Source organism: Chiloscyllium plagiosum, chromosome 13, assembly GCF_004010195.1.
Source record: "Chiloscyllium plagiosum isolate BGI_BamShark_2017 chromosome 13, ASM401019v2, whole genome shotgun sequence".
Classification (NCBI taxonomy): Eukaryota; Metazoa; Chordata; class Chondrichthyes; order Orectolobiformes; family Hemiscylliidae; genus Chiloscyllium; species Chiloscyllium plagiosum.
Genome location: NC_057722.1, coordinates 78,925,624 through 78,948,656, shown reverse-complemented (window position 1 = coordinate 78,948,656; position 23,033 = coordinate 78,925,624). Strand labels below are relative to the sequence as shown.

General features: G+C 45.4%; 1 protein-coding gene across 1 annotated transcript in view; it reads left to right on the top strand.

The window, feature by feature from the left end:
* Nucleotides 1–23,033, top strand: part of dner (delta/notch-like EGF repeat containing) — a 184,929-nt gene that overhangs the window by 139,492 nt on the left and 22,404 nt on the right. The window contains exons 8-9 of the mRNA XM_043701666.1: nucleotides 10,987–11,211; nucleotides 20,409–20,531. Coding sequence (XP_043557601.1) covers nucleotides 10,987–11,211; nucleotides 20,409–20,531 — 348 coding nt within the window. The remainder of the gene's footprint in view (nucleotides 1–10,986; nucleotides 11,212–20,408; nucleotides 20,532–23,033) is intronic.

Sequence of the window (23,033 nt, the reverse complement as noted above, 5' to 3'; positions counted from 1 at the left end):
AATTAAACCTGTTGGACTATAACATGGTGTTGTGATTTTTATCTTTTCTCAAGGGTACTATGTCCTTGGTTTTTCTCAGAAGGGTTGTAAACGCTCCCGGTGTCGATTAGACTGGTTTAGTACAGAGATTAAAGGGCATTGAGAGGCCTTTTTGTTTATATGTAAACAGATGAGACTTCAGGCCAAAGTGGTCATGTTTTAGAAGAGACCTGTATAATGAAAGGGTAGTGGTCAGCTCTCGAGCTGAACAGTTCAGTCCAGAACTGGTTAGGAATTCAACAATGAGCTGTGTGGAAACTCTCTCTCTCTCTCTCTCTCTCTCTCTCCTTCTGCCCTTCTAACCTCAACCTGTAAGCATCTGTTCCATTTATACTGGGTTTTAAGGGAGTTTGCTTATTGGGACTATTGTGTATAATTAAGTCTAGTTAGATAGGCTGAGTTCTGTAGGGGTTCTTTATTCTTATTCATTGTGTAATTTTGTGAATAAATGTCTGTCTGTTTTAAAACCTAGTAGTCAACCTAGCTAACTTACCCCAGGTAATTTTCACTCTGCACTTATGAAATAAATTATAAAGTTATGGTCTGGGGTTGCCTGCTCAAGAGTGTTTTGAGTGGTCTGGCCTAGTTCATAACACTATTGCAAGGTCACTATAAATGCCGGAGGAAACACCACAGAAGCGCTTCACAGGAGGCTCCCAAGCACTGAGGATGTCACCTAGACAGGGGACGAAGCGTTTGCAACAAAAACTTTCAGCTCAGCGAACAGAACCACAGCAACTATTGCAAGGTATCTCTTCTGGTGTCCGTTTAGCTTTTTGAAGAAGTATCCTTCTGCCTTCTCAATGCTTGTCCTAATTTCTTGTTAAAAGACTGTTCACACTCTAAATCCCTAGTGCCAATCGGCAACTTGATGATAATGTAAGAACGTGAGAACTAGGAGCAGGAGTAGGCCGTCTGTCTCTTTGTGCTTGGTTTGCCATTTCATAAGATCATGGCTGATATTTTCATGGACTCGGCTCTACTACCCACTCTCTCACCATAACCCTTAATTCCTTTATTGTTCAAAAATCTCTCTACCTTTGCCTTAAAAATATTCAACAGGGTAGCTTGAGCTGCTTCACTGGGCAGGGAAGTCCACAGATTCACAACTCTTTGCATGAATAAGTTCCTGCTCAATTCAGTCCTAAATCTGCTCCCCCCCCCCACTCCTGAGGCTATGCCCCCTAGTGGAAACAACCTCCCTGTTTCTATCTTATCTATTCCCTTCATAATTTTATTTTCTGTAAAATTCCCCCCTCAACCAACTTGGATCATTGATCAAAATGGCTTTCAACTTCTCAAATGATGCCTGACACAGCCCTGGCAATGACATTTTGACATCCCTTTGGAGAAAATCCCTCAGTAGGTTAACTAGAGTGCTCCAATTTGGTACAAACCACATATCTTTCCAAAATCTCCTGACTTCATATTTAGTTTTAGGGACAGGGGACTCCACTAATACTAGTACCTATGCTGTTTCTGGCACACAAGTCCTCACCTTACTACACACCCTGGGTAGGTTACAGGTTAGTTCTTCTAAAATATGATGGTTGCGTTTTTGTGCAACCTCGCTTTATAGAAAAGTTGCACTTTAGAAACAGTGTTTAAAGTGTTGGCGATGTAATCGCGTTACAGCCAGCACACATTTTAAAAGTTTGCACTTTAGAAACAGTGTCCCCAAATTGTTAATTGTGTCACAGCAAATTTGTGCTAACGAAACAAGCGTTACAGCAGAACGACCTGTACTTACACCTTTGCAGATTAACTGTTGGAAAGGTTCGTTACCAAATCAGCTGAATGTCATTTCCTAAACAAGGTTTCCAGTTATTCCAGGTAGTCCTGCCCGGTGCCACAGTATACAGTACATCACGGCAAACTGCACATTTAGGAACACTGCCTACCACTTCAATCATCAGTCTCTGGAAAGTAGCTGAATAATGTTTAGGCCAAATCCCCCATGTGGCATTGCAAATGACCATCTGGTGTGACAAAGGTGGGTATCTCTTTAGCTCTAGTTGTTAAACAAACATCATTTTAGCAAATCTATTGTAGTAAGAAATCTGATACTGCCAACTTTGACAACATAATCGTTCAAATGAGAAAGTAGGCAGGAACCTGCCTTTCTTACTGCATTGACCTTTCTCTAAATGATGCAGAATCTAATTGAACTATCAGGATTATGCACTACTAAGGACATCCAACTGCTTTTCCTGGGTTCAATCAATGGTTTTCCAACAATGTGTTGGATTTCTGCTTTCACCTTTTTTTATTTATTCATTTTGTGGGATGTGTTGCCCCCTGAGAAGGTGGGGGTGAGCTGCTTTCTTGACCCGCTGCAGTCCACCTGCTGTGGGTTGACCCACAATGTCCTTAGGGAGGAATTCTAGGATTTTGACCCAGTGACAGTGAAAGATATATTTCCAAGGCAGACGGTGAGTGGCTTGGAGAGCTGTTTGCAGGGGGTGGTGTTCCCATGTCTCTGCAGTGCATCTTGTCCTTCAAGATGGAAGTAGTCCTGTGTTTGGAAGGTGCTGTTTAGGGATCTTTAGTGAATTTCTGGGTTGCATAGCGTAGATAGCACACACTGTTGCTCCTGGGTGCCAGTGGTGGAGGGAGTGGATGTTTGTGGATGTGGTGCCAATCAAGCGGCTGCTTTGTCCTGGATGGTGTCTAGCTTGAGTGTTGTTGGAGCTGCCCCCCATCCAGGGCAAGTGGGGAGTATCCCATCACACTCCTGACTTGTGCCTTGTAGATGGTGGACAGGCGTTTGAAGAATCAGGAGATGAGTTACTCGCCGCAGTATTCCTAGCCTCTGACCTGCCTTTGTAGCCATTGTGTTTATGTGGTGAGTCCAGTTAAGTTTCTCAGCCTGTTTCTCTGGAACTAAGTGATAAGATGTTGCTTTATGGGAATGGATTTTCCTACAGCTATGTCATGCATGGCTGATGTTGTACATCCCGGTTAATCCCATTAAACTCCATTATATTTAGCAAGTAACTTAGGTGTTTTTGTTTACCCGCCTCTAAACATAGAAGTGTCTGTCTAACTGTCCTAACAGGTTAGTGTTAGTTATCTAATAGTAGATGGCTCAATGTCTAAACCTCCATCTGCTTCATCCTCACTATCCCTTGCATTTTCTACTCTCTTTACTAGCTGACATACCCAGACTGGTTTCTGCTCCTCCTGACAGTAATGTTTGACATTATCCATGTTGATCTAAGCTGCCAATTACCAATCATTTACCAATTGTTTTGACGATCTTTTATGAGCTGTGCTGTCAATGGCTCACCTGATCAATACCAAAGCTGAAAATGTGTTGCTGGAAAAGCGCAGCAGGTCAGGCAGCATCCAAGGAACAGGAGAATCGACGTTTCGGGCATGAGCCCTTCTTCAGAGCTCATGCCCAAAATGTCGATGCTCCTGTTCCTTGAATGCTGCCTGACCTGCTGCACTTTTCCAGCAACACATTTTCAGCTCTGATCTCCAGCATCTGCAGTCCTCACTTTATCCTCCCTGATCAATACCAAACCCTCACTCCCCAGGATGAAGCGTTCAGGATTTGGAATTTTTGTCGGAATGTTCTTTTATAGTTGTTTTGGATACTCAAAGGCACTCCCTAGCTTCTTGGCATATTCCTGTGTGCTGTTCCTGGGAAACAGATACATTGTCTAATGTGAATAACTCATCCTCAGTCTTAAATCTTTGGTAAATTTCGGTGGGCATCTCACTCCATGGTCATAAATAATTCAAAACCAATACAACCACCATCTGGTGAATGAAATGAGGTTAATGAAGGAAATTCTATTCCACAAGGAGAAACCTGGTGTATTTCCTTTTATCCTTTTCCAGTTATTAATACTCACTTCCAATTAAACAATTCCCTCATCGGGTATTCGGCTATGCCCCACAGTTTCAGTCAATGAAAGAATAGCCTAAACCTGTATTTTTTGAAATTTGTTTATTTGTGGGATGTGGATGTCACCGCCTGGGCCCAGTATTTATTACCTTGAACCGCTGCAGTCCATGTGCTGTAGGTAGACCCACAATGCCCTTAGGGAGGGAATTCCAGGATTCTGACCCAGCAACACTGAAGGAACAGTGATATAATTCCAAATCAGGATGGTAGTGACTTAGAGAGGAACCTGAAGGTGGTGGTGTTCCCATGTATCTGCTGCCCCCTGTATCTAGATGGAAGTGGTTGTGGGTTTGGAAGGTCAGACCATGGACCATAGAAATATTCCTGTTTCTCCTGTAAATTAAAGAATTCAAGGAGCATCCACACAAAGCCTGAGAATAACGTTTGCCCGAGCAACAAAATTGGGTCTGATTCACTGACTGCTCCTGCTAAGGAAGTAATGTATTTGTATCACTGTGACCTGGATTGATTCAGTTCAACTCTTGGGAACACCACCTGCTTATAAATTGTATAGAAGAATCTGAATTTATCATCTCAGCTACCTTCCAGTACAATACTGGAGATTTGCTACAATTTCAACAATCAGAGAGCTATGCTCCTTTGTGTCCTGTGATAGTGTCCAAAGAATAAGAATGATCCAATATTTTGGCTGCACATTTCTTCCTCAGCCAATGCCAGTAAAAAGGATTCTCTGATCACAGCTCTCTGCTGTTTGCAGAACATTGCTGGGAAGGAATATTTTCTTCTACATTACTTAGAACATAGAAGAATACAGTGCAGTACAAGCCCTTCGGCCCTCGATGTTGCGCCGATCCAAGCCCACCTAACCTGCACTAGCCCACTATCCTCCATATGCCTATCCAATGCCCGCTTAAATGCCCATAAAGAGGGAGAGTCCACCACTGCTACTGGCAGGGCATTCCATGAACTCACGACTCGCTGAGTAAAGAACCTATCCCTAACATCTGTCCTATACCTACCACCCCTTAATTTAAAGCTATGACCCCTTGTAATAGCTGACTCCATACGAGGAAAAAGATTCTCACTGTCGACCCTATCTAAACCCCTAATCATCTTGTACACCTCTATCAAGTCACCCCTAAACCTTCTTTTCTCCAATGAAAACAACCCCAAGTGCCTCACCCTTTCCTCATACGATCTTTCTACCATACCAGGCAACATCCTGGTAAACCTCCTCTGCACCCGTTCCAGTGCCTCCACATCCTTCCTATAGTATGGCGACCAAAACTGCACACAATACTCCAGATGTGGCCGCACCAGAGTCTTATACAACTGCAACATGACCTCAGGACTCCGGAACCCAATTCCTCTACCAATAAATTCTTCACCGCACTATTTACCTGGGTGGCAACTTTCAAAGATCTGTGTACATGGACACCAAGATCCCTCTGCTCATCCATACTACCAAGTATCCGACCATTAGCCCAGTACCCCATCTTTTTGTTACTCTTACCAAAGTGAATCACCTCACACTTAGCTACATTTCAAATCTGATTCAGCACATGCATTGCTTTGAAACAAGACTGAAATGAACAGTTTTGAGGAAGGGTAACTGATTTCTCTCCACAGATGCTGCCAGACCTGCTGGGTTTTTCCAGCAACTTCTCTTTTTGTTTCTGATTTACAGCATCTGCAGTTCTTGGCCATGCGATAGTGTCCAGGGATGTGCAGGCTAGATGGGTTAGCCATGGGGAATGCAGGGTTACAGGGAGAGGGATCTGGATGGGATGCTCATCAGAGGGTTAGTATGTGCTTGATGCTCCAAATGGCCTGTTTCCACACTGACGGGATTCTGTGATGGTGCTGACCAGCCGTTGTAACAAACTTGCAATAAATGGATGAATTGGAATAGCCTTCATTTAACTCAAGATAATGACACTTGGAGGGTGTTGTACTGCAGGCCGAGAGTGGTTTTACAAATATAGTGTCACAAACCCACTACAGGCTAATAATACTGAGAACTGTCCTTGTCTGACTAGGCAGCCATTCATTGTACATGAAACACTGTCCCCCTTAGCAGTTCACGCTTCAGTAAGGTAATTACAGCTGTCACCAAGGTGTTGCTGTATTTTAGCAACGAGAGTGTCAGACAAATGGTCAAATAAGTCTTGCAATCACTATGGAAACAAATTGTTCCATGGTGCGGTTTGGAATTGCTGCCTGGTTTTCTCGCTGGGCTGTTTCAGATACTATAACAAGATTTATTGAAGCGAAACAAATCCACTCCTTCACCAGTCCCTCAGCTGACATTCCAATCCTTTAATAGGCTTCGGCAATGTTCAAACAGATTAAACAATTTTTCATTTAACAGAATTGTTTCTCTCAGTTATCAAGATGGCTTGGTAATTGGCTGCTTTTCCTGGCCTTTTGGAAGGTGCAGCGCTCCGAGAGGCTGCATTATGGATTAAGCCGACAGCTGGAGCCAGTCTGAGCAGCAACGAGGGGGGCAGATAACGAATAACTGCAGGAATTTGCAATTAAAGTGCACCTTACATGTTAAAAAATCATCCCATGATACTTCACAGAGGCGAAACGCAACATGGAGGCGAGGTTAAAGGAGGGAAATTAACCAAAAACTAGTCAACAAGGAAGGTTAACAGAGAGCATTCGACCATCAGACTATAAGATGTAGAGGCATAACTAGCCATTTGCTCATAATATTCCAAATGCAGTCTGGCCAGAGCCTTCTACAGCCTCAGCTCTTGTATTCTAACCCTCATAAAATTAATTCTAACATTGCATTTGCCTTCCTGCCAACTGAACCTGCATGTTAACTAAGCGAATGCTGAAGTAGAGCTCCCAAGGCCTTTGTGTTTCAAGTTTCTGAAGCTTTTCCCTGTTTAGAAAATAGCCTATGCCTCCTCTTCCCACCAAAGTGCATAACCACACCCTTTCCCACATTGTATTCCATCTGCCACTTCTTTGTCCACTCTCCCAGTCTGTCCAAGTCCTTCTGCAGCCTCCCCACTTCCTCAACATTACCTATCCATCCACCTACCTTTGCGTCATCTGCTGCCAATCCTTTATGCCCGAACCTTGCCCCAAACACCATGGGGCTCTTGATGTATTTAGCAGCTTCCAGCCTGGCACCTTGCTTTGTAGCAAGAAAGAAAATGGGAATAGTAGGGGAGCTTGGGGAGAGTAATCCAAAACATGAACTCAAAGCATCTGAAGGTATTTGTGGAAATGGAGAAGAAGACACACAAAAGGTTAGAATTACACAAATGGAGCATCTGGGATGTATTTGCATGCAGGTTCATATGTGGTTATAAGACAAAGCCAATTTGCATTTCAGAAGTGTATTCAACATAATTTTAAAAATCCCAAGGCACCCTATTGAGACATGGAAGTGGATTTTAGCATCAGATGAGCTGAGGCAGTCTGGAATCCGAGGTGGAACTGGGTAATCCTAATGGCTTTGCCTGTACTTGGTATTCAACTGCTCTCCCCTCACAAACCTAGTCAGGCCGTTGCCAGGAAATGGTGGGCTCCCATCTGATTAAACACTGCCCACCATCAAGACCACCCCAGAGGTGGGCAGGAAGTTCCTCCCAGGATAGTGGGGAAATCACACTAGGTTGGTTTTGGAATGTGAACCAGGTCTCTATGTCCCGCTCTGAGGAGGGGGTGGGTCTGCCTTCTTATTAGGAGAAAGTGAGGTCTGCAGATCTTGAAGAAGGGCTTATGCCCGAAACGTCGATTCTCCTGTTCCCTGGATGCTGCCTGACCTGCTGAGCTTTTCCAGCAACACATTTTCAGCTGCCTTCTTATTACCTCATTGTGGTCCTACTGTGCCCCATATGATGTTGGGCAGGTCGTCCTATGATCCTTACTGAACAAAAATGAAGGAATGTGTTCAGTTCTGAGCAGAGTAGGACTTGGAGGGGATCTCAGATTTGATCACACTTGATGGTTTTGCATGTCCTTGGAGGGACAGATTCTCGGTCCTGCTCTCAGGCTCCTGTCAAGGCAAGCTTGACTGTGAATCTTCGAGATGGTGGTTACAGTGCGATGGAGGTTACCAGCCCTTGGGAACTGGGCTGAGATGATGGGGGGCGGGTGGAGGTCGACGTGTTGTCTTCCTGCCAGCAGTAGGAGGGTGGATGAAAACAGCCCCTCCCTTAAACATCCACCCAAGACGCCGACTGCACCAATGAAAGGCACCGTTCTGCCCTCTGGGAGACCACCAGGTGAACCAGGGGAGCGTATAGGTACTGGAGAGGTCCTTCAGTTTGGACACTGACCTGAGGACAGTCCCCAGCAGAAGCTCCCTGTGTAACTTCACCCATTCTCCCTTCCATCTTCCCATGGCAAGGGCCAACATGATTGGTTGCCATACTCCCAGCCCCCAGTTACCTGCTGGGAGGTTATTGTCTTTCTGAGGTGTCCTCTCCTTCCAGTTACAGTGCCGAGCAGTGTCATAGTCACAGAGTCATAGAGATGTACAGCCCAGAAACCGACCCTTCAGTCCAACTCATCCATGCTGACCAGTTTTTCTAAATTAATCTAGACCAATTTGCCAGCACTTGGCCCATATCCCTCCAAACCCTTCCTATTCATATACCAATCCAGATACCTTTTAAATGTTGCAATTGTACCAGCCTCCACCACTTCCTCTGGCAGCTCATTCCATATACTCACCACCCTCTGTGTGAAAAAGTTGCCCCTTAAGTCTCTTTTATATCTTTACCCTTTCACCCTAAACCTATGCCCTCTAATTCTGGACTCCCCGACCACAGGGAAAAGACTTTGTCTATTTACCCTATCCATGCCCCTCATAATTCTGTAAACCTCTATATAAGGTCACCCCTCAGCCTTTGACGCTCCAGGGAAAACAGCCCCAGCCTGTTCAGCATCTCCCTGTAGCTCAAATCCTCCAACATCCTTATAGATCTTTTCTGAACCCTTTCAAGTTTCACAACATCCTTCTGATAGGAAGGAGATCAGAATTGCACATGGCCAAATCTCCCAGCATGCTGCTGGGCTGCTTGCCCTCCAAATGACGAGAAGCTGCTGTGGGGGTGGGGCACCTGTCCTTTAGAACCTGCCTAATGGGCTTCTTCAATCAGTCCACATCACTCCTGGTTTTCCAGCCTATCATCAGGACCCGCACTGCAAGAATACAATTCAGCCCAGCAAATCAGAGGCGTAGCTGTAAATGTAAGCTACGATTAATGCAGTGACAGAGGCTTCAAACACATTGACTGTTTTCCTGTGACTGGTGTCTAGTTTCTTGAAAGTTGTTAAGCTCTGGCTATCCAGGCAAGTGGTGAGTATTTGATTTGACTTTTGTTTGAAGTACACCTTTATTTTTCATGCCTTCAAGAGATGAGGGTGTTACTGGCCAACCCGGCATTTATTACCCATCTCTAATTGCCCAGAGGGCAGTTTAGAGTCAACCACATTGCAGTGGGTCTGGAAGATGGAAGCACTGAGAAAGATACTGACAGGCAGGGACAGCCTAGACTGCTATTGCATGTGCATACTGTACATGTGTAAAGGATTTGATAAAAGGAACTGCGGTCTTTTTAAAAATGCTTATTTATTCACAAGGGATGATTAGATTACTTACAGTGTGGAAACAGGCCCTTCGGCCCAACAAGTCCACACCGACCCTCCGAAGAGCAACCCATCCAGACCCATTCGCCTACATTTACCCCTTACCTAACACTACGGGCAATTAAGCATGGCCAATCCACCTAACCTGCACATCTTTGGACTGTGGGAGGAAACCGGAGCACCCGGAGGAAACCCACGCAGACACGGGGAGAATGTGCAAACTCCACACAGACAGATGCCTGAGGTGGGAATTGAACCCGGGTCTCTAGCGCTGTGAGGAAGCAGTGCTAACCACTGTGCCGCCGTGCCGCCCATGTGGGCAACTATGGAAAGCATTTATTCCCCAAAGGGGATCAGTGACCATTTAGGTTTTGCCCCTCTTAACAATGGTCTCCTGGTCATGGTTAGATTTCTGTTGAATTCCAATTCCACCATGAGCCAGGGTAGGCTTTGAGCTCCTGCCCATTAGAATATTACGTGGGTTCCTAGGTTAACAGGCCTGTGGTAATGCCCCTAGTCTGCCAGTAGGAGGGGCATACTTTGTATTGAACATAACACCTCTCTGTCCGTTTCTTGTAACCTTGGTAACAACGTGTACACCAAGCCCCTATACAAGCAAACAGAATAAATGGACAGCAGATTCCAATGGAGGGGGAGTGGGGCCGGTGGTAGAGTACTAATGTCACTGGACTAGTAATTCTTGAAGCCCAGGGCTAATGTTCAAGAGACATGGGTTCATATCCCACCCTGGTGGATGGTGATATTAGAACTCAATAAAAATCTGGAATAAAAATGCCAGCCTCATTGTAACTGTGTAACCCATCTGTGTCACTGATGTCCTTTAGGGAAGGAAACTGCCATCCTTACCTGGTCTGGCCTGCATGTGACTCCAGGCTCACAGCAATATGGTTGACTCTTAACTGCCCCCTGGGTAATTAAGGATGGGCAATAAATGCTGGTCTGTGTATTGATGCCCAGATCCTGTGAATGAATAAAATAAATTGCTGAGCCACTGTATCGTTTGAACCAGTCAAGATTTTAACACTGCGGTTCCTTTCATCAAATTATTTGCACACATACTGTATATCAGCGGCCGTCCAGGGTTGACCTGGCTGCAATTACTTGCCTGAAGCTCACAGTCTTTGTATTACATCACTGATTCATTCAGAGCATCTCCCTCACACAACATCAATGATTGTTCCCAGTTGTTTCTGGAGTGGCCAATAGTCCTTGGGGTTTCCTCCTCTCAGTCATTATAGTTTCAGGGGCGGTACATCTGAACCCTGTTTATTCACAGGGATGTACGCTGTAGCTGAAGCAGCAACATGGAGGAAAGCACAAGAAAATGTTCCCTCCCCCCACCCCTCCAATTTGTATGTCTAAGTATGGGTATATCCCACTCCATTTACCTGGCTTGTAGTTAAAATTCTTGTCTGTGATTCTCCTGACAGGTTTTACTGGCCTGGCGTGTGAGCAGAGGATCGATCCCTGTGCCTTGTTGCCTTGCCAGAACAATGGGACTTGCTTCACCGATGGCACATCCTACAGTTGTAACTGCAGTCCTGCCTACACTGGACCTCTCTGCACACAGCTCATTGACTTCTGTGCCCTCAGTCCCTGTGCCCATGGAATCTGCCGCGGGGTTGGCACCAGTTACAAGTGTCTGTGTGCCCCAGGTATGAGTTTTGCTCCTTTTCCGCATCACGGCACTGTGAATCTTTTCATTCCAGGATAAAGGGACCGCTGCATTTGAAGGAAGTTCCCTTTCAGACAGTCCCATGGGATTGTTGCAAACTTGGTTGAAGTGGTGGTGGTGGGCGTGGGGTGTGACCCATTAAATATCATTAAATAAAAATTCACAGTAATCAGGGACAAAATAACAGCAACCAGTCATTCAAATGTACTGACTAATTAAGTAGGAAGGCACTGTGGATGCTGAAGATTTGAAATAAACAAAAAACAGAAACTGCTGGAGAAACTCCTCAGGTCAGGTAGTTATAATGGAGAGAGAAATCAGAGCTTTAGAGTCCAGTCTCCCTTATGAAGAACTGAACTCTGGAGAAAGGTCACTGGATTTGGAATAACTCTGTTCTCTCTCTCTCCAGATGCTGCCAGACCTGCTGAGTTTCTGTTTTTGTCAGGGGTAAATAGGAAGACAGCTGATCTATCTGGCCTGGCCTGTATCTGAATGGTACAACCTAGACAGTTACAGAATCTCCCAAAACAGGCACAGGACAGAGAGAAAAGAAACCTCGAGATCAATTTGAGAGGTGAAAATCACTTTGAAATACTTTGTCCCAATCTCAAAGTCGATCACGAATGTTTAGGAGATTAAAGTGAGTGACCAGCAGTGCGCCTACACTTGAAATTCTGAGATCTCAGTCACAGGACAGAAGGAGGCCATTTGACCCATTATCCCTGCTCCAGCTCATTAACTGAGCATCATTACCCAGTGCCAATCTCCTGTTTTTGCCCCATAAGCCTGGCATATTGTTTTAATCTCAATAACCATCCAATAGACCCCCCCACCCCCAAAAAAGATTCAACTGAACCAGCTCTCCCCACATTTCCAGGCAGTACCTTCCAGACCGACATTACCCACTGGATCAGAGACTTAGAGATACTCAGCTGCCTATTGGAAAATATGCATTCCATCAGCACTGAGTGCCTGAGTCAGAAACACAGCTCATAGTTTAGAAATTCACTTTGCAAAGAGTTGCTCCTGACATCTAGCTTGGTTCTATCCTGATGTAATTTATTCCCATGTCCCCAGTCCTCTCAGATCTACCTAACTCAGGTAGCCTTCAGCTTTCCAGTACACTGCGCCCCGAAGGCAGCTCTGAGCCATGGCAGCACAATCTCCACCACAGACAGGGCAAGGGGGCAGGGCTCAACTCCACCCACAACTGCAATGGGGCAAGGGTCAATCCAATCCAGCCAACTGAGCTAACTGCCCCCTCACAGAGTCTGTGTTTCATTGAGAACTGAGGCATTAGCAGATTGTTGTAGTTGGGAGCTGCAGTGACCAGAAGGCTGTACCATATAGGAGCAACAGAAGGTCATTCAGCCCATCGAGTTTGATCTGCCATTCAGTGAGATCATGGCGATATGATAATCCTCAATTACACTTTCCTGTTATTTCCCTATAGCCCTTCACTGATTAAACATTTGTCTATCTTGGAATTGAATGTATAGAATCCCATGACGGTAAAGGTGCCAATTTGTTTTCTATGAGGTGACTGACCAGATAGCTCTCCTTCTCTTACTGCCTGTCAAAGGTGTATGTCAATACTTTGCTGATCGACCAGGTTATGAATGCACCTTCTATGGTCATTGAGTCCTGGAGCGCTCACTTTAGACTTAAAAAACATTAACTCTGTTTCTCTCTCCATTCACGCTGCCAAACCTGCTGAGTTTCTCCAGCATTCGCTGATTTTAGTTTGGATTGACATTTTATTTTGGATTTATTTTGCTTCTATATAACCCTTGTGTGGCTCAGACCCAGGGAGTGAGGGACATGACCCATTGTGCTACAAGAACTCACAAACCGCATGTATGTGTCTATTACGATGATTATTTTAAAGGACTTGACCAAAGTTTCTCAATTTAAACTCTAAGTTTTTGGAGGATGAAAAGCCCCATGTTTCTGAGCCTTTATTGGACAGACCACGTCGATGTCTCTCAGATCTTACTGATCACCCTCAGAGGGTGTTGCTTCATCATATTGTGGTCATGTAGGAGCTTTAACCTCTCCAATCTCTCAGCAGAAAATTCCAACAATGTCTAATCAAAGACTTGCACAAGACAGTTTCCTAATTTTGTTTTATTCTTGATGACTCCGGCAATGCCATCTTCTTTCAGTGCAGTCTCACAATCACTTCATGTATTCACATTGAGGCCTTCTCTCGCTCCAGACCATTGGATGCTGTGATTGGCATTATCTCTCAGAACATGTGTTTAACTACATTTAGATAGAGTCATAGAGATGTACAGCACGAAAACAGACCCTTCGGTCCAATTTGTCCATACCAACCAGATATCCTAACCTAATCTAGTCCCATTTGCCAGCATTTGACCCATATCCCTCCACACCCTTCCTATTCATATACCCATCCAGATGCCTTTTAAATGCTGTAATTGTACCAGCCTCCACCACATCCTCTGGCAGCTCATTCCATACACTTATCACTTCAAGTTTCACAACATCTTTCCGATAGGAAGGAGACCAGAATTGCACTCAATATTCCAAAAGTACCTAACCAATGTCCTGTACACCGCAACATGACCTCCCAACTCCTGTACTCAATATCTTTGTGAATTTCCAACTGGTTCACAACACCAGGCCTTTATGCCTAATCAGTAATTTTACAAAATACCTTAATGTCTCACTCTCGAATTTCAAGGTCCCATTGCTTCATACATTTGTACAGTGCAGAAAAACCCCTTCAGCCCATTGTGTCTGCACTGACAGAACTGCCACTAAAAGTGCGCTCATCCCAATTTCCTGCACTTGTCACATATCATTGAATGGTATGATGTTTGAAGTGCTCATCCAAATATTTTTTAAAAGGTTGTGTGGTTTCCAGATTCCAGATTCCCACCAGCTGCTGAGTGAATTTGGTTTTTCCCAGATCCCCTCTGAACCTCCTGCCCCTTACCCTAAAACAATGCCCTCTTGTGACTGACCTCTCAGCCAAGGGGAACAGCTGCTCTCCATTCACCCTGCCTAAACCCCTCATAATCTTACACACCTCAATCATGTCCCCCCTCAGTCTTCTCTGCTCTAAAGAAAACAATCCAATCCTATCTAGTCTCTACTTATGGCTCAATTTCTCCATCCCAGACAACATTCTGCAACAGTAGTGGACTCGCCAACTTTAAGGGCATTTAAATGGTCATTGGATAAACATATGGATGACAATGGAATAGTGTAGGATAGGTGGGCTTCAGATTGGTTCCACAGGTTGGCACAACATCAAGGGCTGAAGGGCCTGTACTGTGCTGGAATGTTCTATGTTCTATTCTGGTGAATCTCCTCTGTAGCCCCTCCAGTGCTATCACATCCCGGCTGGAGTGAGGAGACCAGAACTGCACACAGTCCTCCAGCTGTGACCGAACCAACACTCTGTATAACTGTTCGCCCAGCTGGAAGTTTTTGTTGCAAACGTTTCGTCCCCTGGCTAGGCGACATCATCAGTGCTTGGGAGCCTCCTGCAAAGCGCTTCTTTGATGTTTCCTCCTGTGTTTATACTGATGATGTCGCCTAGCCAGGGGACGAAACGTTTGCAACAAAAACTTCCAGCTCGGCGAACAGAACCACAACAACGAGCACCCGAGCTACAAATCTTCGCACAAACTTTGAACTCTGTATAACTCCAACATTGACTCCTACTCTTACTCCTTTAAGATGCTAATATTTTCCATAATGCAGGAAGGTTATTAAAAAAAAAATTCAAATAGATTTATTCTGATTTTACATTGAGGATAAATTCTACTTCTGGTCACCCTGCTATAAGAAGGATGTTATTAAATTAGAAAGGGCACAAAAAAAGGTTTATAAGGATGTTACCAAGACTGGAGGGTTTGGGCTAGATGGAGCAGCTGAATCTGTTGGGACATTTTTGCCCAAAGTATTGGAGGCTGAGGGGTGACCTTATAGAGGTTTATAAAATCAGCTTGAGTGTGGATCGGGTGAATAGCCAAGGTCTTTTCCCCAGGGTGGGGGGAGTTCAAATCTAGAGGGCATGGGTTTAAGGTGAGAGGGGAAAAAACTTTATGGGGTCTGAGGGGCAACTTTTTCACATGGAGGGTGGTGCATGTATGGAACGAGCTGCCAAAGGAAGTGGTGGAGTTGGGTACAATTACACCATTTAAAAGACATTTGGGCAGTTACATGGATAGGAAGGGTTTAGAAGAATATGGGCCAAATACAGGCAAATGGGACTAGTTTAGTTTAAGAAACCTAGTCAGGATGGATAAGTTGGGCCGAAGGGTCTGTTTATGTGTTGTATGTCTCTATGACTCTAATAGAATTGGCTGATTGAAACAGAACTGGGGTTTGAATCTGTTTGTGCAGAGACACCAACCCAGTGTAATAACAACTTGTTAAGAGCACAGCATAACAATAGTTATTGGTAATAGTAACTTGCAAGCTCATATTAAATGTAATTAAAAATGTCAGCACTTATGAAGCACATGAGAAAGGTTATTTGTGAGCACTGCAGGGCAATTGGTTCTGCCTTCTCCTGTGGGCTGGGTTGGACACTAATGAACACACCTTTAGGATGGAGGCGAATTCATAATGGCAAAAGTGAGGACTGCAGATGCTGGAAACCAGAGTTTAGATCAGAGTGGGGCTAGAAAAGCACAGCAGGTCAGGCAGCATCCGAGGAGCAGGAGAATTGACGTTTTGGGCAAAAGCCCTTCATGAATTCATAATGTTATCTTCTCCAGAGGACTGAGTGTTTTTCAATATTTGTTTCCAGCTCCAAAACAGATGTGTTATAGTTTAATACTGCCATCTATTGACCTGCACAGAACTGTCACAATTGTTTAAAATGAGCGATCTTTTTGTGTTATATTTCCAATAGAAATGTTGCTTATTATCTATGGAACATGCAGTTGGAATGATATTATACTAATCACTGGTTGGAAAGTGAGTTTAAAACAATGAAAGAGAAGTTTCCTATTTTAATTACGAGGGATCTAAAGGAGTTCCCAGGCATCGCAGTCAGTACCTGATGGGCAATGTATCCACTTCTCCTGAACTTCGGAATAGTCCCATCCCAACTAATTCAGATCTAGTCAGGTTTACTTCCGTCTCACCATTGGAACTTTACGTGCTTATCTGTGACAGGATTCGGAGCAGAAAACATTCCAAGGTTTAATTTGGGGAGCCTGTGATCTACTGGTGATGAGACTGGACACGTGATTAGTAAAGAGATTAGTACAGAGAGATGGCAGAAGAATGAGATTGAGAAACATAATCAGCCATGATCAAATTGCAGAGCAGACTTGATGGGCCAAAAGGTCTAATTCTGCTGTGTCATCTTATGGCTTTATGGTCTAATTGTTTGGGGAAGGCAATGGTCTCATGCTATTGTTGCTGGACTATTAATCCAGGAGACCCAGGTTCAAATCCTGCTACAGCAGCAGATGGTGTAACTTGACCTCAATCTGGAATTTGAGAGTCTAATGATGATTATGAAATCATTGTTAGCTTTTGGAAAAAAACCATCACTAATGTCTACGGAAAATTGCCATCCTTACCTGGTCTGGCCTACATGTCACTAAGGTATTTTGACTCTTTCCTGCCCTCTGGGCAATTAGGGATGGGCGATAAATGCAGGCCCAGCCAGTGATGCTGCAACAATGAATGAATGAAAGGTAACTGCAGCAGCTGAGGTGCAACATCCCCAGGTTAAAGTTTGCTTTGAAAACGGTGAGATCAAAACAAGAGGCTTGGCCATTGCTTGTATCAGTTGGCACTTTGCAAATTGTTTTTTTAGATTTTAGATTAGATTACTTACAGTGTGGAAACAGGCCCAACAAGTCCACACCGCCCCGCCGAAGCGCAACCCACCCCTACCCCTGCACTTACCCCTTACCTAACACTACAGGCAATTTAGCATGGCCAATTCACCTGACCTGCACATCTTTGGACTGTGGGAGGAAACCGGAGCACCCAGAGGAAGCCCACACAGACACAGGGAGAATGTGCAAACTCCACACAGACAGTCACCTGAGGCAGGAATTGAACCTGGGTCTCTGGCGCTGTGAGGCTGCAGTGCTAACCACTGTGCCACCGTGTAAAATTTTTGTGGATGCTGAAAAACTCAACAACCAAACTCACAGAAGATGTCATGCTGTGCATTTTTCACAGACTGAAACGTATTTTAAGATGTCCCCGGTATAACCTGGAAAGGAAATCAGTTCATGTCTATAAATTCCCTTAAAATGGAGTCATTGGCCAGGGGTAGTTCTCCTCCTGCTGCTGTGTAAACCATAATCCCAGAGACGGTGTAGACTGTGTTGGTGTTGGGATTGTGCTGGTTGAACCTTCTTACATGAAAACATTTAGTGTTTTCTGCACCCTAGAGGGGGACAACGCAGTTGCTAATGTAGCCTTAGCGCTACAATCTACATTCACAAGAACAAGTGTCAGCTATGACTGTAACCACTGGAGAGTTTGCCCCCTGATACCAACTGATTCCAGTTTTACTAGGGCTCTGTGATGCCACACTCAGTTAAATGCAGCTTTCCTGTCAAGGGCTGTCCCTCTCCCCTCCCCTCTGGAATTCAGCTCTTTTATCCAGGTTTGACCCAAGGCTGTAATGAGGTCAGGAGCTGAGTGGCCCTGGGGGAATCCAAGCTGGGTGTCACTGAGCAGATTATTGCTGAGTAGGTGCTGCTTGATAGCTCTGTTACTGACCCCTTGCATCACTTTACTGATGATGGAGAGTAGACTGATTGGATGATAATGGGCCAGGTTGGATTTGTCCTGCTTTTTGTGTACAGGACATAGCTGGGCAATTTTCCACATTGTCAGGTAGATGCCAGTGTTGTAACTGTACTGGACAAGCTTGGCTAGGGGAGCGGCAAGTTCTGGAGCACAAGTCTTCCACTGTTGCCGTAATGGGTTATCAGGGCCCATTGCCTTTGCAGTATCCAGTGCCTTCAACCATTCCTTAGTATCATGCGGTGTGAATCGAATTGGCTGGAGACTGGTATCTGTAACGGTGGGGACCACTGGAGGAGGCTGAGATGGATCATCCACTTGGTACTTCTGACTGAAGATTGCTGCAAATGTATTAGTCTTATCTCTTACACTGATGTGCTGGGCTCCTCCATCATTGGGGATGGGGATATTTGTGGAGCCGCCTCCTCCAGGGAGTTGTTTAATTGTCCACCACCATTCACCACTTAATGTGGAAGGACTACAGAGCTTACATCTGATCCATTGGTTATGAGATCGCTTAGCTCTGTCTGTCATTTGCTGCTGATACTGTTTGGCAAGTAGTCCTGTTTGGTAGCTTCACCAGGTTGATACCTCATCTTCAGGTATTCCTGGTGCTGCTCCTGGCATGTCCTCCTACACTCTCCATTGAACCAGGGTTGATCCCCTGGCTTGCTGGTAATGGTTGAGTGGGGAATATGCCGGGCCATGACATTACAGATTGTGCTTGAGTACAATTCTGCTGCTGTTAATGACCCACAGTGCCTCATGGATGCCCAGTCTTGAGTTGCTCGATCTGTTTGAAGTCTGTCTTATTTAGCACGGTGATCATGACACACAACATGATTGAGGGTATTCTCAATGTGAAGGCAGGACTATGTCTCCATAAGGACAGTGCAGTGGTCACTTTCACCTGTACTGTCATGGACAGATATATCTGCAGCCAGCAGATTGGTAAGGATGTGGGGTCAAGTATATATTTTATCCTCTTGTTGGTTCCTTCACCACCTATCGCAGACCCAGTCTAGCAGTTTTATCCTTTAGGACCAGACCAGCTCGATCAGCCACGCTGCTGCCGAGTCACTCTTGGTAGTGGACATTGAAAGCCCCCACCCAGAGTACATTTTGCACCCTTCCCACCATCAGTGCTTCCTCCAAGTGTTGTTCAACATGGAGGAGATGTGATTCTTCAGCCGAAGCCATGAGACTTCATGGCGTCCAGAGACAACATCAAGGACTCCCTGGGCAACTCCCTCCCGACTGTATACCACTGTGCTGCCACCTCTGCTGGGTCTGTCCTGCCAGTGGGACAGGACATAACCAGGGATAGTGATGATGGGGTGTGGGACAGTGTCTGTAAGGTTTGATACTGCGAGTATGACTATGCTAGGCTGTTTTGTGACTAGCCTGTGAGACAATGTTGGCCCCAGGCCCCAGACCAGATGAGGATGGCAGATTTCCTTCTCTGGAGGGCATTAGTGAACCAGGTGAGTTTTTCTGACAATCAACAATGATGTCATGGTCATCGGGAGATTCTTATTTTTTATTGAATTCAAATTCCACCATCTGCCATAGAAGGATTTGAACCTGGGTCCCCAGCACATTACTTGGATCTCTGGATTGATAACACCATTTGGCCGTCACCTTCCCTAACTGTGACATTACCAGAATGTAATGGTGTTTTTACAGAAGCTGAAATTGAGAGACTCTTAGGGAACATCAAATCTAGAGGCTTCCAATGTTAGACAGGAAATCCGCTGGGTCAAAATCCTGGAATTCCCTTCCTAAGGGCATTGTGGGTCAACCTACAGCACATGGACTGCAGCAGTTCAAGAAGTCAGCTCAACCCCACCCTCTCAAGGGGCAACTAGGGACGGGTAATAAATGCTGGCCCAGTCAGTGACACCCACATTCCACAAGTGAATAAAATAAATCCAATAGGGAATTCAGAACCTAACTTCTTAGGGTGTTTATAATGTGGAACATGCTCCCACAATGTGTGGTTCAGGCAGGGAGCATCAAAGTGTTTAACTGGGACTGAGACAAATCCATGCAGGAGAAAAGAGGTGGAAGGTTATACTGAGAGGGGGTGATGAGGATAATTGGGAAATGTATCACTGATTTGCCTGAATGTCATATTTCTGTACCACATATTCCATGTGTGTAAACTGCAATCAGTTATTCTGGGTTGTATCGTTAGTTTGGGCAATTTCAAAACAGTACCTAGATGGGGCAGGTCTAATGTGCAAAATTGCCCTAGTTACAATTCAGGCCATATTTCTGTTTAATTGTCTCAATCTATATTAATGTCGATTAATTACTGCCTTTTGCCTTCAGGCTCACCTTCAGCTACATTCAGAAGCAATTATTGGTACAGGTGTATGTTCCAGTTGTAATATGGAACCTCATTCTCTGCAGGTTACCACGGGTTATACTGTGAGGAGGAAGATGATGAATGCCTTTCAGAGCCCTGTCAGAATTCAGGCACCTGCAAAGACTTGGTGAATGGGTACGAATGCCTGTGTCCTGATGAGTATGAAGGTAGGTCACTCAGATTAGAATCATGAGGTGGTTGTTTTTGACCAGCACGGATGTGATGGGCTGAAGGGCCTTGCACATTGTGATAGATATCGGTGACTCTATGAGTGTCTGTGGGTGGAACTTTCCCAGCCCCTGGACACTTTGTCGAGTAAGATAAGGTGAGAATGGGAGAAAAGAGATTGCTTTAAAGAAGTCTGACTTTCCTCTCAAGGTTTTCATGGCAAGGCTGGAACCTCACAATTTGCATGTCTTCGCATCTCATTATTACCTAACCTCAGCTCGTTGGTCTGCAGTTTCCTGACCTCCCAGGCACTGGAGAGGAATGAGATGGGGAAATCTGAGTGGGTACCTAGCACCTCACCAAGTATCCTTCTTAGCCATCATTCCCCAACAACCTGAGGGCTACCTCCATGAGCAGTGACCACCAACACCTTCCACGCAAGGAGGTTGGCACTGGCCAGCCTCACCATATCATCAGGGCACAAGCCTCACCATATCACCAGGGCACAGCCTCACCATATCACCAGAGCAATAGCCTTACCATATCACCAGGGCACAGCCTTACCATATCACCAGGGCACCAGCCCCACCATATCACCAGGACACCAGCCTTACCATATCACCAGGGCACAGCCTCACCATATCACCAGGGCACAGTTAGGACTCACCTCTGCACTTCAATATTGCACCCTGAGCTCACCAACACCATTCCCTGCAATGCTAAATTTTTTTTTACCCATCTTATACATCAGAACAGGGTCCATTCCAAGTCTCTCAGCTTGTTTTCTCAGTGCTCACTCACTTAACACCGTAAAATGTAGAAGCAGCAGGAGGCCATTCAGCCCATCGATTCTACTCCACCATTCAATGAGATCATGACTGATCTGATGATCCTCAACTCCACTTCCCTGTCCTTTCCCCATAACCCTGATTCCCTTCCCGATGAAATTTCTGTCTATCTCAGCCTTGAATGTACTTAATAACCCATCCTCAACAACTTTACACCTTCTTGGATAGTCAACCATTCCTCTCTCATCTAGGACAGACAGCCATCCAGGAAACTGGTCCTGTTTGAGAGCCCTGAGCAGTCAAGGGAGGCCATGGTCACTCAGGGTGGGGTGCGTTGGAGGTGGTGGAGGTGGTGGGGGTGGTGATAGACAGCAGGATTGAGGGCGGTCAAGCATGAACACTGATTTCTGGGATGGCAGGACTGACATCTGAAGAGAGGCTGGATTGATCAGGATATTAGGGATCTTAGAGAGATGTATAAAACTCTAACAGGCCCCGAAAGGGTAAACAAAGGAAGAATTTTCCCAAAGACCAGCGAGTCCAAAACCAGGGACTCACAGTCTAAGGACACGGGAGCGGCCATTTTGGACTGAGAGGAGGAGGAATGTCTTCACCCAGAAAGTGGGGGGCCCTGAGGGATTCACTGCCACAGAGAGTGATTGAGGCCTCAACATGAGATGTTTTCAGGAAGGGGTTTGATATGGTTCCTGAAGGCTAAAGGGATCAAAGGGTATGTGGAGAAAGCAGGAACAGGGGACTGAGTTGGATGATCAGCCAGGATTATATTGAAAGGCGGAACAGGATCAAAGGGCTAATGGCCTAGCCCTGTCCCTATTTTGTATCCTCATATATTTATGTGATTGGGTTTCTTTGGGTTTTCCCAAAGATACCCAAATATATAAATAGAAAGCAGGAAACATCAGCAGTGCTTCATCCAGAGGCTCACTGAAGATGTTACCTAGTACGGTGACAAAATGTCTGAAAATGAACCTTCCAGCTCAGCGAGCAAACCTACTTCCAGAACCTCAATCTGAGCTACAAATCATCTCAAAACTCGCTGATATAATTTATATGTTGCCTTTAGCTCCTTGAAGTGTGAGATTTCAAAATGTATATATCATTCCACGGAGTGCAGAGTTGCAGGTTTCTGAGGCTGATTGTAAAAGGGTGACAATCTATTGCTGTTACATTGATGGGTATCAATTCACTTGGACATGGCCCACGCAGCCATTTTCCTGGCCACATGGTTCTGTGATGAAGAGGCTAATGTCAGTCACCAAAAGGAGAGGGAACTAACTCTTGGATATCCTCAGGACAGCCTTTAGAGGGTTCTCTGAACAGTTCAGCATTGTCCATCCTCCCAGTCCCCCATTGCCAGGCTGAGATATCGTTTCAGGTGGGATAGGGAGACCAAAAAAGGAAAGAACTGAAATGAAGCCATGATGTGTCAGAGAACAGGAACACAAACTAGGTGCCTGGAACTGGGCTCAGTTATCACCTTCCTTTCTGGGATTGATGGAGAGGTCTCCTGCACCATCAGCAGGGGCAGGAACTGAAACCAGAGATATCCCCTCCCACCCATCGAGAAGGCCTTTAACATCCGCCCCACCCCTCCAGCCCTCCCCTTCCACCAACCAGAGATTAGGGTAACTCCCCCATCCCGAGCACCCCTCCCCCATCCCGAGCACCCCTCCCCCACCCCAAGTTCCCCTC